Consider the following 14,606-nt stretch of genomic DNA (forward strand, 5'->3'; position numbering starts at 1 on the left):
CTTTAAAGTAATGTAGCAAACTAGGTTTTCCTACAGGAGCATTATAGTAATGACTTTGTCTTCTGCTTTTCTGCTTGTGTGCACAACCATCAACTCCCATCTACTCATTTTAAGTGTCATCCTCTCCATTGGGTATATCATTTTACCTCTTTCTCCATTATTTCACTCTGTTATTGACACCTTTTCAATACTAATCCAGATATGATCCTGAGGCTTCTCTCCCTTCAAAGAAAAAAACCAACTTGTTTGTTTAGAAAAATGTGTTCATATTTTCTTTTTACACCTTAAGTACTATAATATATACCTACAGCTCATTCTGAAATTTTTATGGTGTTTGTTGAAGTAACCTTACCAGCTTTGCCAAATGCATTGTTGCAGGCAACAGCTCTGAGTATAATGAACAGAATCACAGGAGCAAAACTCCTACACGGTCTCCAGAAAGCTGTCGTCAGTTAAATGACATGCATGCTGCACTTCTTATCAACTGAAGACCCTCTAAAGAGATATCATCATCTGATGATAACAGACTTTTTTGTATCTCTGTAATTTGTCTTCACATTAACATGTTCAAGCCAAAGTTATTCAAAGCAAGAGTACCTCTTTTCAAGTTGCTTTTTACGTTCTTCATGTGACATTCTTAGACAATATGAAAGCAAACTTGCCTTCATTAGCCTTGAGGTTTGTAGGCAACCAGGCACACCCACAACCCAAAGAATTCCACTTCAGTATTGGTCTGAACATATCATTTCCAAATTGCTTTGATAGCAAGCCATAGTTTGCAACGTTCCTGTTTGATATCAAGTCTCTCCCTGCTGATCAGATGAGTGAGACTAAATGAGATAGTGTGCTGAGCTTTTAAAATCATTTATGAACAGCCAAGCCCAGATGGTTCTGGGATTATGAATTATTTTCCCAGCTGTGCTATTATGAAAAATCCCAAGAGTTTAGGGAGCTGGTATATGGGAGGAGCATTACTGGAAACAAAGTTTCCATAAGGATGGGGAGCAGTCCTGAGTGATGGAAGTGGTTGTGGCAAGGATACCACTGAAAATGCCATGTCCTTATAGCAAATGGCTTCAGCTGAAGTACTGCAGACGGATCCATTGCTAGATTATAACTGCAGCTAATAGAACTGGATCATGCATTTCCTCTGCAATTTTTTTTCTAGACAGTTTTTGTTTTTGTTTTGGTTTGGTTTTTTTCAGTCTTGCAAGCAAAAGAGAGCACACAGATTTGTTACTGTCCACTACAGTCACCAGTCATTTTGGTGAATCGGTGTAAAAGAGGGTCACATGGGATGGATTTCTTCTTGCACTGAATCTGCAAGCCCATAGTGACTGGCAACATAGACCAAGAAAGAAGAATAAAAGAAAGAAGCTGAAAAATACTTCTTTCTGTGAAAAGGACTTCTGCTGCTCTGGGAACCATAAAGCATGTATCCGCTAGCTTGTCTGGGGACTTCAGAAGACTTGATGCTGGTGGAATTTATATATATTACAGTTGCTTCACACCTCTTTGTCTTTTGATGTTGGCCATCTCCTCATTCCCACCTCGAGGAATGGAGAATTCATCTCCCAGTGTGGGGAAGGCAGCCAGCATTCCTGACTCCTACAGTGCATTCCCCAGGCTGCCTTGCTTCCCCCAGCACTCGGCAGTGGGTGGCTTCCTGATGGGGTAGAGTGTGCGACACTTGCGGTTACTTGTGTTGCACATATTTGGCAAATCTGCTCCACTGTCGCTCCCTTCTCCTTGCATTTCTTTTAAGGGTGTCTCGTGTTGCATCTCTTCGTTCAGGTTTGACTCTCAGTCGTTAATGTAGTTGGCTGGAGGCTTTCCCTGGTTTCACAGGACTTTTGGAAAAGTGCATTCAAGTGATTGCATGCAAGAGTTTCCCCTTAGGTTGCTAACACTTTGAGTGACATACCCGTCAGTCGTTCTTACTGAGCTTTTGTCTCTCTTTCCTAGTGGGTGGGAAATCCCACCCAGCTATCCCAGGGTTTTGTCCTTTTTCCACCCCACAATTTATATTCCTTTTTCATCTTCTGAGGAAATGCATGTCACATTTTCTGAGGTCTCGTTCTCACCCACTTCAGGCAGTGCTGAAAGCAAAGAGCTTGTTACCCTTCAGCGTGTTACTTCTGCAATGCACCAGGGTGCTTTCTGCATACAAGGAGCTACAGATGCAGCACAGCAGCCTCTGCTCACCAAAAAAAGAGAAATGAGCAGTCTTTCTCTGCCCACCACTGTTTAATTCATAGTCACTGCACTCCTGCATCAATTCCCTGTTTTCTGAAACTAGGCTGAAGCAAGTGAGGGAGAGATCATTTTTTATGTCCAGGAAGCGGATTAAATCTTTCAGAGGGCAAGGAAACAGCTTAGTGCATATGTTTTCATGGGGACGTTACCCTTTGGCCCTCAGATAAATTTATTCTTGCTTTAGGGTCACAGCTCAGCTGTGATCGTGACAAGTAGCCAGTTTCTCCTCACTGGAAGCTTGAGAGAAGTGATTCCCAGTAAAGAGTCACTGACACATGTGTGGGATTCACAGGGAGTGTTGCGAGCGACCTTGAACAACATAGCCTTGAAGGAAATAGTCTGAGAAAGCAAGTAATGAAGCAAGCGCAGAAAGGGAGCTGAAGATAAAAATGTTTTGAAGCACAGCTGTGAGATCAAAACTAGAAGACGTGTGTCTTGGTTAACAGCACCAATTAAAAGCTTAGCCACGGTGCGTGGACAGCAGGGGTTAACCAATCCATGAACAAACTAGAGCTCATGGACAGCTAGTGAATCTATATAAGCACAAACTTGTAAACAATAAAGGTCTTTGGTTTTACCGGCGCCAGAGTCCGTGGATCAATCCCTACACACATGTTTTATGGTGAGGGTTTCTTGCTGTATCTGTGTTCACCTCTTCAACAAGGATTGGACTGTTAAAGCAATCCTTGACCCTTACCGATGCTGTTGTGTCAGAAACCTGTTACCTCTGTGTGTTGTTGGCATGTATCAAAGCATGTGAAAGAGTTTAGAAATGCTGAGTATCTGGTTGGATGACTGCCGTGGGAGTGGGGTGGTGCTCTAGGGATGTGAAGGGGCCAGGAATCTACATGCTGTGTGATGTTAAGGCCCTTAGGGCCAAAAAAGAGACTGGAATGGAAGCTGTGGTGTGCTCAGTTCAATACGAAAGACAGTGAAATTGTTACTATAAATGTAAGTGTGCTGAGCTCCTGACCCTGATGGGAGGGTGTGAGGGCAGAGAAACAGCCTTTTTACCCCTGGGCAGTCATTCCCATCTGATGTGGGGCAGTGGTCATGTGGTTGGATTCATTGCATCAGCCTTTCCCACATCTCCATTGCCTGTGTAGGTTCAGGTGGGTCCCTGCTGCCTCAGCACGATCAGGCTGGACCACTGTGGCCACTTTTGAGTCCTTATGCGGTAGAGGAGTGGGATGTTTCAGCCATTACATGCTCACCCCTGGTAACTGAGAGTTGTACCTCACTTTGCATCTTTAAGAGTCTTCTTTCAGAGGGACAGGATTCTAAGCAGGACAGGACCTGTGGGGACCTGTGCTGAGAGAGTTGGTACTGAACGGTTTACACTATCCTGTGTAATCAGAGTCCTTTCTGAGTCTGAATGCATACTGCTGGAGCTACTCTGGTTGACAGCTCTCATGTTTAAAGATTTATATTAGATACTACACAGGACTTGGAAAGGAGTGAGCATTAAGATCAGATGGGTGAAGAGTGTTTTCCTGAGGTAATGCTACGTCTTCAATGTGGAGTTTCCACAAAGTTTATTTGTACATATATTGAACAACTTTAGCTTTTTCTAGGACTTAGTATTTGGTGAAGCCCTCCTTTTTCTGCCACAAGGTACATTACCCCCTGCAGTCTCAGAACCTGCTGATTCTTACCAGAAACACTGTGAAGCTTTTTCAGGAAAAGCTGGTTGTGCTTGGACAACATCCTACAAATTAGTTGCAGTGGAGGCAGGCCATTGGAACGGTATCTGTTCAGTTGCATCACAACTAGATTCCTTCATCTTACCAAATGTCTTAGAATACATCGGGCAATGCCTGCCCTGCTGTGAATCAGCCACCATGCAAAAGAGGCAAGGATTCTTGAGAAAGAATTGTATGAGCAAATGTCCGCTGAGAAAAGTAGTCAATAGTGTGAGCATGTGATATTATTTCTGGGGAGGAGATCACAAACTGAAAAAAGTAGTCAATAGTGTGAGCACGTGATATTATTTCTGGGGAGGAGATCACAAAATGATTTTCCCTGTTCTTCATGACCTTGGTCTAACTTCAATCAAACCATATAAAAGGACTGTCGTTGATGTCAGTGGGGCTTGGCCAGCTCTGTTACAGGTATCTAGGACTACGTGGGCAGCAAGCTTTTAGATGAAATGTTTGAGCGAGTAAAAGGCCACACTGCCTGTTCCTGCCATGTCAGTCTCTCATGTGTGCTATCTGTCCCTTGCGGCACAAGCTCATACATGCTGCCTTCCAGATTCCATGGCAAAAGAACTAATTCTTTTTAAATGAAAACCATATCATAAAGGGCTGGATCTGTCATGCAGCTGAATAAACCACAGCTTTCCACACTGTTATTCACCATAGGCGTTCGTGTGTTCTCACTCGCTGTTGTTGACTTCTTGGCTGTTTGATGAGTAGATAACCATATAAAATATCTGGTTGCTTCATTATTAGAGAGTGACATAAACTTGGTTATGAAAACAAGAGTCCAGTAGTCATGGCTTCCTTTAAATGTTGTCTCCCCTGATAAAAAAAACAAACAAAACAGTAGCTCAGCACCTATCCTGAACACCCGTGTTCTGGATAGCATTATGTACACAATGTACACAATGACAATCTTTGATTTCTTCAAATGCTTTAAGTAGGGTTATCTCCCTCTCTTCATCACGGCTTCCCAAAGTGCTTCCTGACAGCTTCTAAAATAGTTGAGTTATATTTAAGGGACTCTGTTTATATGTTTGAAAAGCACAAGGTGAAAAAGCCTGTTTTCCATTAAGCCAACAGTCTTAGTGAACGTTGTTTTTGTAAGAAGGTTACACAAGCTGTTTCATTGCCTCCTCCCCAGCTCAGCTCACCTCAGCGTTTCCCCAGCATTTGTTAGTTTGCCTTCCATCTAAGCCTCACGTGGACTCCCTTCTGACCCTTCTGGCTGTCTTTGCCTCTCTTCGATTGCTTTGCAGATGCATCACCTTCCTAGGTCACTCTCTTAAACTTACTGTTCTCGTTTTGCTCTGCAGCTCCTATTATAATTCCAGCTCTAATGAGCAACCCTATTTCACTTCTGCCTCTGTTATGCCTTTATTCTCAACTGGTTGGAAACCTCATAACTTGCAAGATACCAGCATTTTATATGGAAATGTTAAACATGTTGAACCAGTTCAGAAGTAGGCATCTTTCCAGTGATGCAGCTTCAGTTTCAAATGTTAATAAAAATTCCTAACATTGAACTTGATTTGGGACTGGACGGCTCACAGGCTTGATTATGTGATACACTGTCTCCCACTTCTAAGTTGCTGGTTCAAATCCAGCCCAAGTCAGTAGCTGCTGAGAATTGTTGACGTACATTCTCTGCTTAGTGACCTATATTGATTTGAGTTTAATGGCCATGTTTAATGTTCTCAGCTGTCAGCCACGCACCCTGTATGACCTCCTTCCATACCAGCATCTTCCTTTGTGGTTGAGATTGGATATGGATTATGAAGACGGGACTCCCTTCTCAACCATTCATTGAGACCCGATAGGAGGTGGGAAGGGGGAGGAATTTTGTCCTTCAGTTATGTCCTTCATATGGAGAAACAGATGGCATTTGTGCCCACAGTGTGTCTAAATAGCAGGTTTTCCATGGGGCACTGTCATCCTGCCCACACTGAAATGCCAGAGCAGCTGAATTACAGCTCCCCTTCTGCCTTCCCTCTCACTCTATGTGAGGATGTTGTCCAGTCTGCCCTCCCTTTGCATTTGTATTTCTCCAGTGGAGTTTAGAAGGCAATCTTGTGCTTAATCCTGGCTCTGCAGTTAATGCTAGATTACCTCTGGATGAGTCATGGCAAGCTGGGTCACAAGGAATGACTTCTCTCTTATGCTCTTTTGAGAAGGTCAGTAGTGACCTACCCTGCTGTGACATGCAACTCCTGGTACTGCATATAACTCTTAGCAAATCACTGTTGCCTTGCAGAAACAGCCTTTTAGAGAACATCTGCAGGCTAAGGCATCTGTTATAAACACAGGCAGAAAAAACATGCTTTCCGGCAAACAAAGATCAGCCAAGGATGTAAAAACCTTAGTGGCCCCACTGAGCTTTTCACCTGGAGCAAGAGATAGCACTGCCTTCTCCCGTTCCCCTCTGTATTTGGGACATTGCTGTAGCAGGCTCTTTGCTCAATTGTTTGGGTCCATGTTGGTCTACTGGACAAGTGGCCCAAAGGAGCTCTTCCTTTTTAATGTCTTGCTGAGCTTACACAGTTGCAGCTGTTTGTGAGTTGGTTCTTCAGGAAGAGAAAGACTCTCCCTTGGATTTCTCTGTCTATAGAAGTGAGAGACAGACCACTGTCCTAATTTCCTTCTTGCTAGCTGGATGGTCTCACTCGAGAAATGGGGACTTCGAGATTTATGCCAGTTGTGTGGAGAGCAATCAATTGTGTGCTGTGCAAAAGTTCAATAAGCAGCTGGAGTGACAGCCAGGTTGCCTTGGGTAGCTTTGCTAGCCCAGAGTGTCACTCGTTTCTAAAGTGAACCAGTGTTTGACTCACCCTGAATTATTTGCAGACAAATGGAATGGTTTGGCTTTCACAGGGAGACTATGGAGAAGCTCTTATTAAGAGCCAGCTGAAGTGCTTGTTTGAAACAGAGGGATTGTAGAAGTTCGTGGTGTTTCCACTTCTGGGTGTGTTTTTTTCAGGCTTCCCTTCTTCGTAATTCTTTCTTTCGCTTGCTACCCTCTTTCTGCCTTTTTTTGAAGAAAAGTTCTTCTTTTACTGCTGATGGTATTTTCTGTCAAACTTGCCTCTTGCCTCTACTTCATAATCTCTCCCCACCAGAGGAGGAGCGTATGATAATAATCCTGGGGATTTCTCAAGTCGTCTGTTACCAGCCACAAAGTTGCAGCTGTTGAAAAATTCTAAAGCATCTCCTAAATCAGTTTCCCCCAGCCCTTAGAGTTATCCTTTAACTCGGATTTGGGGCTTTTAATAAGAAACCTATCAAAAATCATAGTGGTTCTGATGAAGATTTGTATACATGACCTTAAGAACTTGGAGGTGCAACGCACAGTGCATTGAAGGCAGTAGGAGACTTTCCACAAGCTTTGGTGTGCTTTGGCTTAGACTTTTAAAGAATAACAGGAAACATTGGAAAACACACCAAGGGTAAACAGAGCAGTTTAGTTACATTAACTGTCTAGAGGAGAAGCTCAGCTAATGACCGAAACAAACAAAGCAAGTGCATTTATTTAGCATTGCTGTGGCAAAACAAATGACTGTTAATTGAATTTAGCTAAAAAGGGTTACACGAGAAATTGGCCGGCTCAGGCCCAGAGTGTAATTCTGGCATCCTGAGCCAGTTCTGATTGCTGCATAGACTCTGATGGAGAATAGAGTCCTGGAAAGGCACACAGACTTCAGAGAGGCCAGGGTTTTGAGAGACTGCACTATTTTTTATTCATAGCAATGCTACTTTAAAGTCTCGTTCTACCAAAAAAAAAAGCATCAAAGAGATCTGTTGTTGCTGCCTCCCTGTGACTCCTGATAAAATTTGCCTTGCTGTGATTATGTTAACAGTCGGAACTCAAACTGGTCAGTCAGCTTGTTTCTGGACTCGCATGTGATGAGCAACAATAAATATGCTGCAGGACTCCTTCAGTGATGCCTTAGTGTCTTTGACTGATAACCAATGCATTATTTATGTTAGAAAAGCAGCTGGAGTGTGAAACCAGAGTCCTATTGTGCTTACCCTGAATAAACATAGAATGAAAGGAGTTTAAGAGCTGACAGTCTAAGCTGTTCTTGCTTGCCTTTGTGAAATCTCATTGTCTTCAGGAGGAGAATGTGATGAACTGAAGGCTGAAATTTACCCTGTGCTTAGAATGGAGGTAGTGACTGTGGTAGGAACAGCACAAAGGGAAATCAAGTCCTGCTCATCTGTAATGGCTCTGCTGGCTTTGCGGTGTAAAGGATAACATGCAGCATGTGTCGCTCCTGAGAAAATGGACAGTTATGACTCGAAGAGCATTGAGGGCAGTGGATTTGCAGGGTAATGTTGTGCCATTTTGACATTCCTACTTCTAACCTAAGAGCCGTTCTTATCGGCTCTTTTTTCAAGATGTGTTCTTGGAAGAATAGAACTCCTTCCCAAGGCAGAATATTTCCAGAGACTGAATATCTGCAAATAGTTCCATGTGAATTTCTGAATAGCAGGTAAGATTAGATGATCACAAAGAAAATGCAAAGTACTGAATCAGCACTTGCACTGCTGTTTAGTACAAACACATAATGCTCTGTCTGATTTATTTCTGTTAAAAGGAGGGGGACTATTCATTAGTGAAAAGAATCAGCATGGCTTTACATTTACTACATGTTTAGGAAAAACTGATCCCTTTGATGTAGTTGGAGACCCTTGAACTTCAGAAAAGAATGTGTTAGCATGCTAGGGTATGCCTTAGTCCTGCAGGTCATTTAATCCTTTCCTCAAGTGAGTCATTGTAAGGTAAAGTAGATGCTGGGAAAAGTTCTGCACTGCCAATTAAAACAGGCTCCAAAGGTGTTACTGGTTTCATTCTACCAGAAACTCATCAGAGAGGCCAGTAGAGGTTGCCTATGTACCTCGAGGCCAGATCCCAAGCTAATATAAACTGGCATGGTTCTTTTGACTTAGCAGAGCTCCTTTGCTTTATACCAATAGCTCAGGCTCAATTCCTTTATGCTTATGACTTTTTAAAGAATTTCTATTAAGAAATCAGGAGTGATTCAGAAAGGTGTCAATTTCCACACATGCAAGAATTGAACGAATTTCAGAAGCAGCCTGTAAATAACTCTGAGATATGAGTTCTGACTCAGTCTTTACAGAGAACACATTCTATCTGCCTTGAACACCCCTACAAAATCAAAGCTGCGTAACAAATGTTAGCCTCAGCATTTCTCCTAGGAAGACGTCTTTCATGAGGTCGGGTTTAAAATAAAGTTAAGGACAGGAATGTACTAATTAGTAACTGTGGCACTTGTTGTTTGCCAGCAAAAAAATCCCACTTTCAACAAATTTAACAAAGAATAAATGAAGTTAATCAGAAAGCTAAAGCCTGTCTTAATTAACAACTCTAGACAAAACACTAGTCTTTTGTGGAAGAGAGAAAATCAGAGAGGCTAAACCACTTGGAAAGTCAGGAGGATGGTTTGTTTTCACCCTTTTCAAGTGGAACAGCTGAGGTGCCAGCGAGGAGACCATTCAGGAAGCTGCCAGAATGGGAGGGCTGCCAAGTCCCATCCCACAGAAGCCCTGACAGTAGAAACCTGAAGGACCCAACTTTGAGTGTCAGGACTGCGGCAGTCAGAAGGCAGACAAGCTGAAAGAAACCTTGGAAACCTGCCTTATTTCCATTAGAGAAGTTAACACGATTGCTGCATGCCCACAAGCCTTCTAAACTGGCATTTTTGGGCAAACTTTCCTCTGGAAGATTTCCAGCAAGCTTACATACCTTGCTTCATGGTACTTAGCTCTTCCTTTCCTGACTTTTAGGAATATGAACTTTAGATGGGCTTATTTGCATTGGAGGTATACTACTGGAACTTTCTTCCTAGCATGTGAAGAGTTTTCTCTGTGTGCAGAAACAACATGGATAAAATATTTGGAGTGAAATCCAGGCTCCATTGAAGTCAATGGCAAAACTCCCATTCACTTCAGTGGAGCAGGAATTTCACTCTACTGTTTTGAAGTTAGAGTTACTAATAGACTGTTAAATTATTCCTGCATGCATCAAGCAAAATGTGCTTGATGTTAATGTTTCTGCTGTGTTCAAAACCCACAAAGGTTTAAAAACAAGAATAACTATGAACTTTTGAGTCTAAAAATTATGTTAGATGTAGTTTTGCTAGAAATAATAATATCCCTGGAGATAAACCTAAAATAATAGACTCCACCATATAATCTTCACTTTAAGCTAAAAATAGCATAGATTGTGGTTTAATCTAAGCCATAATTATCAAACTGCTGAAGCCGGTTTTGGTTCATTGCAACTAGAAATGTATGTCGTGTTTAGGGTTTGAACAGTTGAGTCCCAAAACTGGGGAGAAGCAAAGCCGAGAGCATAGTCAGAAGGCAAACAGGAGCCTCTGATTTGTAGAGAAATAGCATGGATTAAAGCATCCAATGCTGTATTTAAAGGGACTGCTCCTGGCTTGCTCAGTTCAGCCAGCTGGAGACCTAGCGAGTTCCTGTTAATCTGTGTTTTCAGCCCCAAATTGGTGAGTGTTATTTTGCTAGAAAGTGACACTGGCCATACAGGGCACCTTTTGTCAGAAAGCCATTTTCCATTTCATGTTGGAATTGAAGGAAGAATGTTAATGTTTCTAAATGTTATTACTCCTATGATTTAAAAAAAATTATTTTAATAATCATTTCAAAGTAGGATGGAAAACCCTTAACTCACTTTTGCTGCCAGGTAGTATGGTACGATGTGCTGAGTGTTGGACTGCCAGTCAGGACTTCTGACATTTCACTGATTTAGCAGGTGAACTTGGTCACATCATTGATCCCTTCTTTGCCACCATGAAGACTGTTCACAAAGGCTTACCTCCAGCAGAGCAGTCTCACCTTCCTATAGTGGCAACAGAGATTTATTCTGAACGGTGATTTACTGTAACAACCCAATGGTAGACTCAACTAATGACAGAAGAGTCCAGAGTGGGAAGTTGGATGGAGGTTAAAGTAATAGTTTTCTATTTCTAAATACTTTTTGAAACCCTCACTGAATGTGTTTGAATTCCTCCCTGTGTGTTTGTACTGCACAATCTGCTGTTTGTTTAGATGGTTTGTTTTGCTGTGTAGGTCACATTTTGTTCTTGCTGAGACTGGCATGGGGCAGTGTTGGTGCTTGTTTGGACAGGGGTTGCAGAAATGAGGGCTTGATTCTGCCTCAGGCTCCAGTCTGAGCATTGCTGTTAGAGAGTCATAGACTAATTTAGGTTGGAAGGGCCACTGGGAGTCATCTGATCCAACCCACCGCTCAAAGAAGGATCAGCTTCAAAGTTAGATGAGAGTGAAATTGTACAATACCAGAAATTTAGAGAAATTCTTTTCCTAACAGTAGAATTATTCCAAATTCACGTTGACACAACAACAAGATTGGCCTATCTCTAGTATTAATTTGTTGACCATTCTCTCGGTATGATTATAGGGACCATATCCACTAGATTTGGGAAAGCAATCAAAAATTTTCAATAAATACTAGCTTTGATATTCTAGAAAATACCCTTTGGCTGTACTGCATCTCTTCTCCAGGTTCACTTCTCATGAACCCTCGAATAGTTACATTTCCTGATAGGAAAGTCCATAAGAAGCACATATAAAAGTTTCAAACACACAAATACTAAAGGCAATGGATAAATGAAAGCAACCTATAGTTTATTCATGAAACAGGTGCCCAGAGCAGTAGGTGAATGATTCTGTGTTATATGTGCAGCCTGATTTTGACTTGTTAATTGCTACGAGTGTCGTTACTAAGTCCAATGGGAAATGAGAAACCCACATCATAACTTGATAGGTTTTTTTGTCTTGTTTTGTTTTCATCGGACAGCATGGGAATGAGCCATGATGATGATCATCAACCCTGCGCAGGGAGGTCTCATATTATGTCTGGAGAATGGGTGAAGGGCAGGAACCCCAGTGACCTTTCCTGGTCTTCATGCAGCCGCGATGACCTTGAAAACTTCCTAAAGTAAGGATTATCAAAATTCTTATCAGGCAAGAATCCAATGTGTTGTTTGAAAGTGAACGTCTGAACAATTTTCCTTTAAAAAAAAGTGTGTGTATATTTCATTAGGGTGTGTAAGTTTGAGTCTGTCTCCATTACAGTAGCCCCTTTGAAACTGAGGTTTGCAGAGAGGCAGAAGAACTATGTGCGGTTGTCAATGTACTGATAGCCTCTTAGAAACAGTCCCAGATCACCTTCATTTTACAAAAAATGCCCTTCGTGTGTGCAATGACAGAAATCTGTGTGTAGGTGGCCTGAAAAAATCTCTGCTGAAGGATACTGCCAGCTTTGTGCTGTGGCTTTTACTGTCATTCTTGTCGTTAAATAGCTTTTATTTTATGGAAACTTTACTTTGCCTGGAGCTAATTCTGATGTGTTTTCTCACTCCTCAGTGTTGGTCTTAAACAGTTCACTATAAACTTCTTTCCCACTGCATCCATATTTCAGTTCATCTTATTCAGCAGTTCAGGAAGGATTTCTGTCCTGCTGCTTGTTAACTCTCATGTACTATAGCAAGCACTGGAATTGTCTGAACTCTGTAATTGTGGTCTTAAACCTACAGTGCAGTTCTCTGACAAACAGTGTCTGGCACAGTGGCCAGTGCTTTTGTTGCTAGAAATGGATTCAGCATGGAAAATTCCCCACTCTCGGGATTAGAGATGGGAAAGAAAGGAAAATAATGAAAGAAAATGGGATATCTACTGTTACATTAAAGGCATGAAGTTGAAAAAGAAGTTGCATCTGAGCTCACTCTTGCAGCTGATAGAGGGGACATGACAAAGTGATATTCCAATTTGTAAAAGTTTGTTGTGAAGGCAAAGGGAAAAGTCTTTCCCTTATGTCTGTGATGGATGAGAAAAGAAGTCAAGGACTTAAAATTCAGCTAGGGGGATTAAGGTGAGACACGGTAGAAGACTTTCCAGCTGTCATTGTAAGGCTTGTGAAGCTTTGGACTAGATAGCCTGAGGGCAGAATTGAGTCTCCATCACATTCTTAGGAAAAGATTAGACAAATGTTTAACCCAGAATGATGTGAATATAGTCAATTCTACCTTGAGGCCTGGGGCCAGGGTTGAATTCCCAAGTTTTCAATGATTTAGAAGGCTTCCAGATATATACTGGGAAAAAGCACCACTGTTTCATATGAGGTCATCATATTCCCTGTTAGAGAGAGGACAACAGCTCTCTGCAGCAGTGATCTAACACTTCAGTTCAAAGGTGCTTTCCCTTAAAGGCATATTTAATTTTTACACTCCACAGGTCCAAGGTCAGCACTTGCTTGCTGGTAACAGACCCCCGAAGCCAATATGCGGTGCGACTCCCTCACAAGCTGCCTGGAATGCACTACAGTGCCGATGAACAGTGCCAGATACTTTTTGGGACCAATGCTACATTCTGTAAGAATATGGAGGTAAGAGCTCATGGGGTGTACCTGGACACAAGGTGGGAAGTAGAAATAAAGCTGTCAAGCACTGGAGAAGAAAAGGAGTCTGTACTTTCCTCAGAACTACTTAAGGGGATTTTCAGCATGTTCAGCACTGCTGATACAAAATCGGTAGTCAAACTCCCATTGACCTTTGTGTCAACAGCACGTTCTTATACAGTCCTCCACCTTTCTCCACATTGGTCTTGTTAATCTCCTAGAGCGGACCCAGAAAAACTTTTGTTTATACTTTGTTCCGTTTTGACACTGTTTTGCTGAAGTACTCAGTAGAGATTGTTTTGCTGGAAGTTCAGCTGAGGTGAAAGTCTCTTCTCACAAGACTGCTTGCCTACTTCCACAGAGTCAGCTTAGACGACTGTCTGGATCTTTCAGTAGACCTCACCTTCAGACTGCTAAATGTTCTTAGGAGCTGACTCTAACTCTGTGCCAGGGAGATATTAATGACTGCTTGTTTGATGAGGCCATTTAGAGATTTGTGCAGAGTTAGGCCCCTTCCTGTGTGTTTTCTAAGCAACATGATGTTTAGTCAGGATTGTGCAAAATGCCTTACATCACATGGTTGGTTGGCAAAATGGAAACATTGATTTTTGGTGTCTCTAGAAGTAGGTCATATTTGAGATGAGGCTGTCTGACTTGTCCTCTGGAAGTTTTAATTCCTCTGGAATTCAAACTTTTCCTAAGGTCTTGCACATAATTAGATGTCTTCGTTCTGACCAGAGCTTGTCTGTATCCCACTTTAGACAGGGACCGGAGAAATGCTTACTTCCAGTGTAGCCTCCGAGATATCCAGAAGAAAGTCATGAGGCACTTTGTCCTGTCACCAGCACCAGCTGGCAGCCTTCTGTTCTGTATAGACAGGCATGAAGCAGCTAGGTTTCTTGCTGTCATTAACTAGCCATTTGTGTTTTTCAGTTGTTCTTGATTCCTGGTCTGAACAATCTTGGAATCTTAAATCAGTGTTAACAAAGAAAATAATAATCAGTGATAACTGAGGTTTCTAAGTGCCAAATTACTAACACTGTTGAACACATGCAAGTCCTGGGAACATGCTCTTAGTTTCACATTTGCTGTTTTATTTATTTTGGATTGGGAAACTAGCTAATATAAAACAATAAGAAAAGAATCTGGGTAGGTTGTATTTTCCAGCACCATCAAGAAAATGCAGACCA

At 42.0% G+C, this 14,606-nt stretch overlaps 1 protein-coding gene across 1 annotated transcript in view; it reads left to right on the plus strand.

Annotated features, from left to right (window-relative positions):
• Positions 1-14,606, plus strand: part of ADAMTS17 (ADAM metallopeptidase with thrombospondin type 1 motif, 17) — a 181,495-nt gene that overhangs the window by 72,672 nt on the left and 94,217 nt on the right. Inside the window, exons 7-8 of the mRNA XM_009695531.1 lie at positions 11,818-11,958; positions 13,254-13,404. Coding sequence (XP_009693833.1) covers positions 11,818-11,958; positions 13,254-13,404 — 292 coding nt within the window. The remainder of the gene's footprint in view (positions 1-11,817; positions 11,959-13,253; positions 13,405-14,606) is intronic.

The sequence above is a fragment of the Cariama cristata genome, unplaced genomic scaffold, assembly GCF_000690535.1.
Source record: "Cariama cristata isolate BGI_N322 unplaced genomic scaffold, ASM69053v1 scaffold3292, whole genome shotgun sequence".
Classification (NCBI taxonomy): domain Eukaryota; kingdom Metazoa; phylum Chordata; class Aves; order Cariamiformes; family Cariamidae; genus Cariama; species Cariama cristata.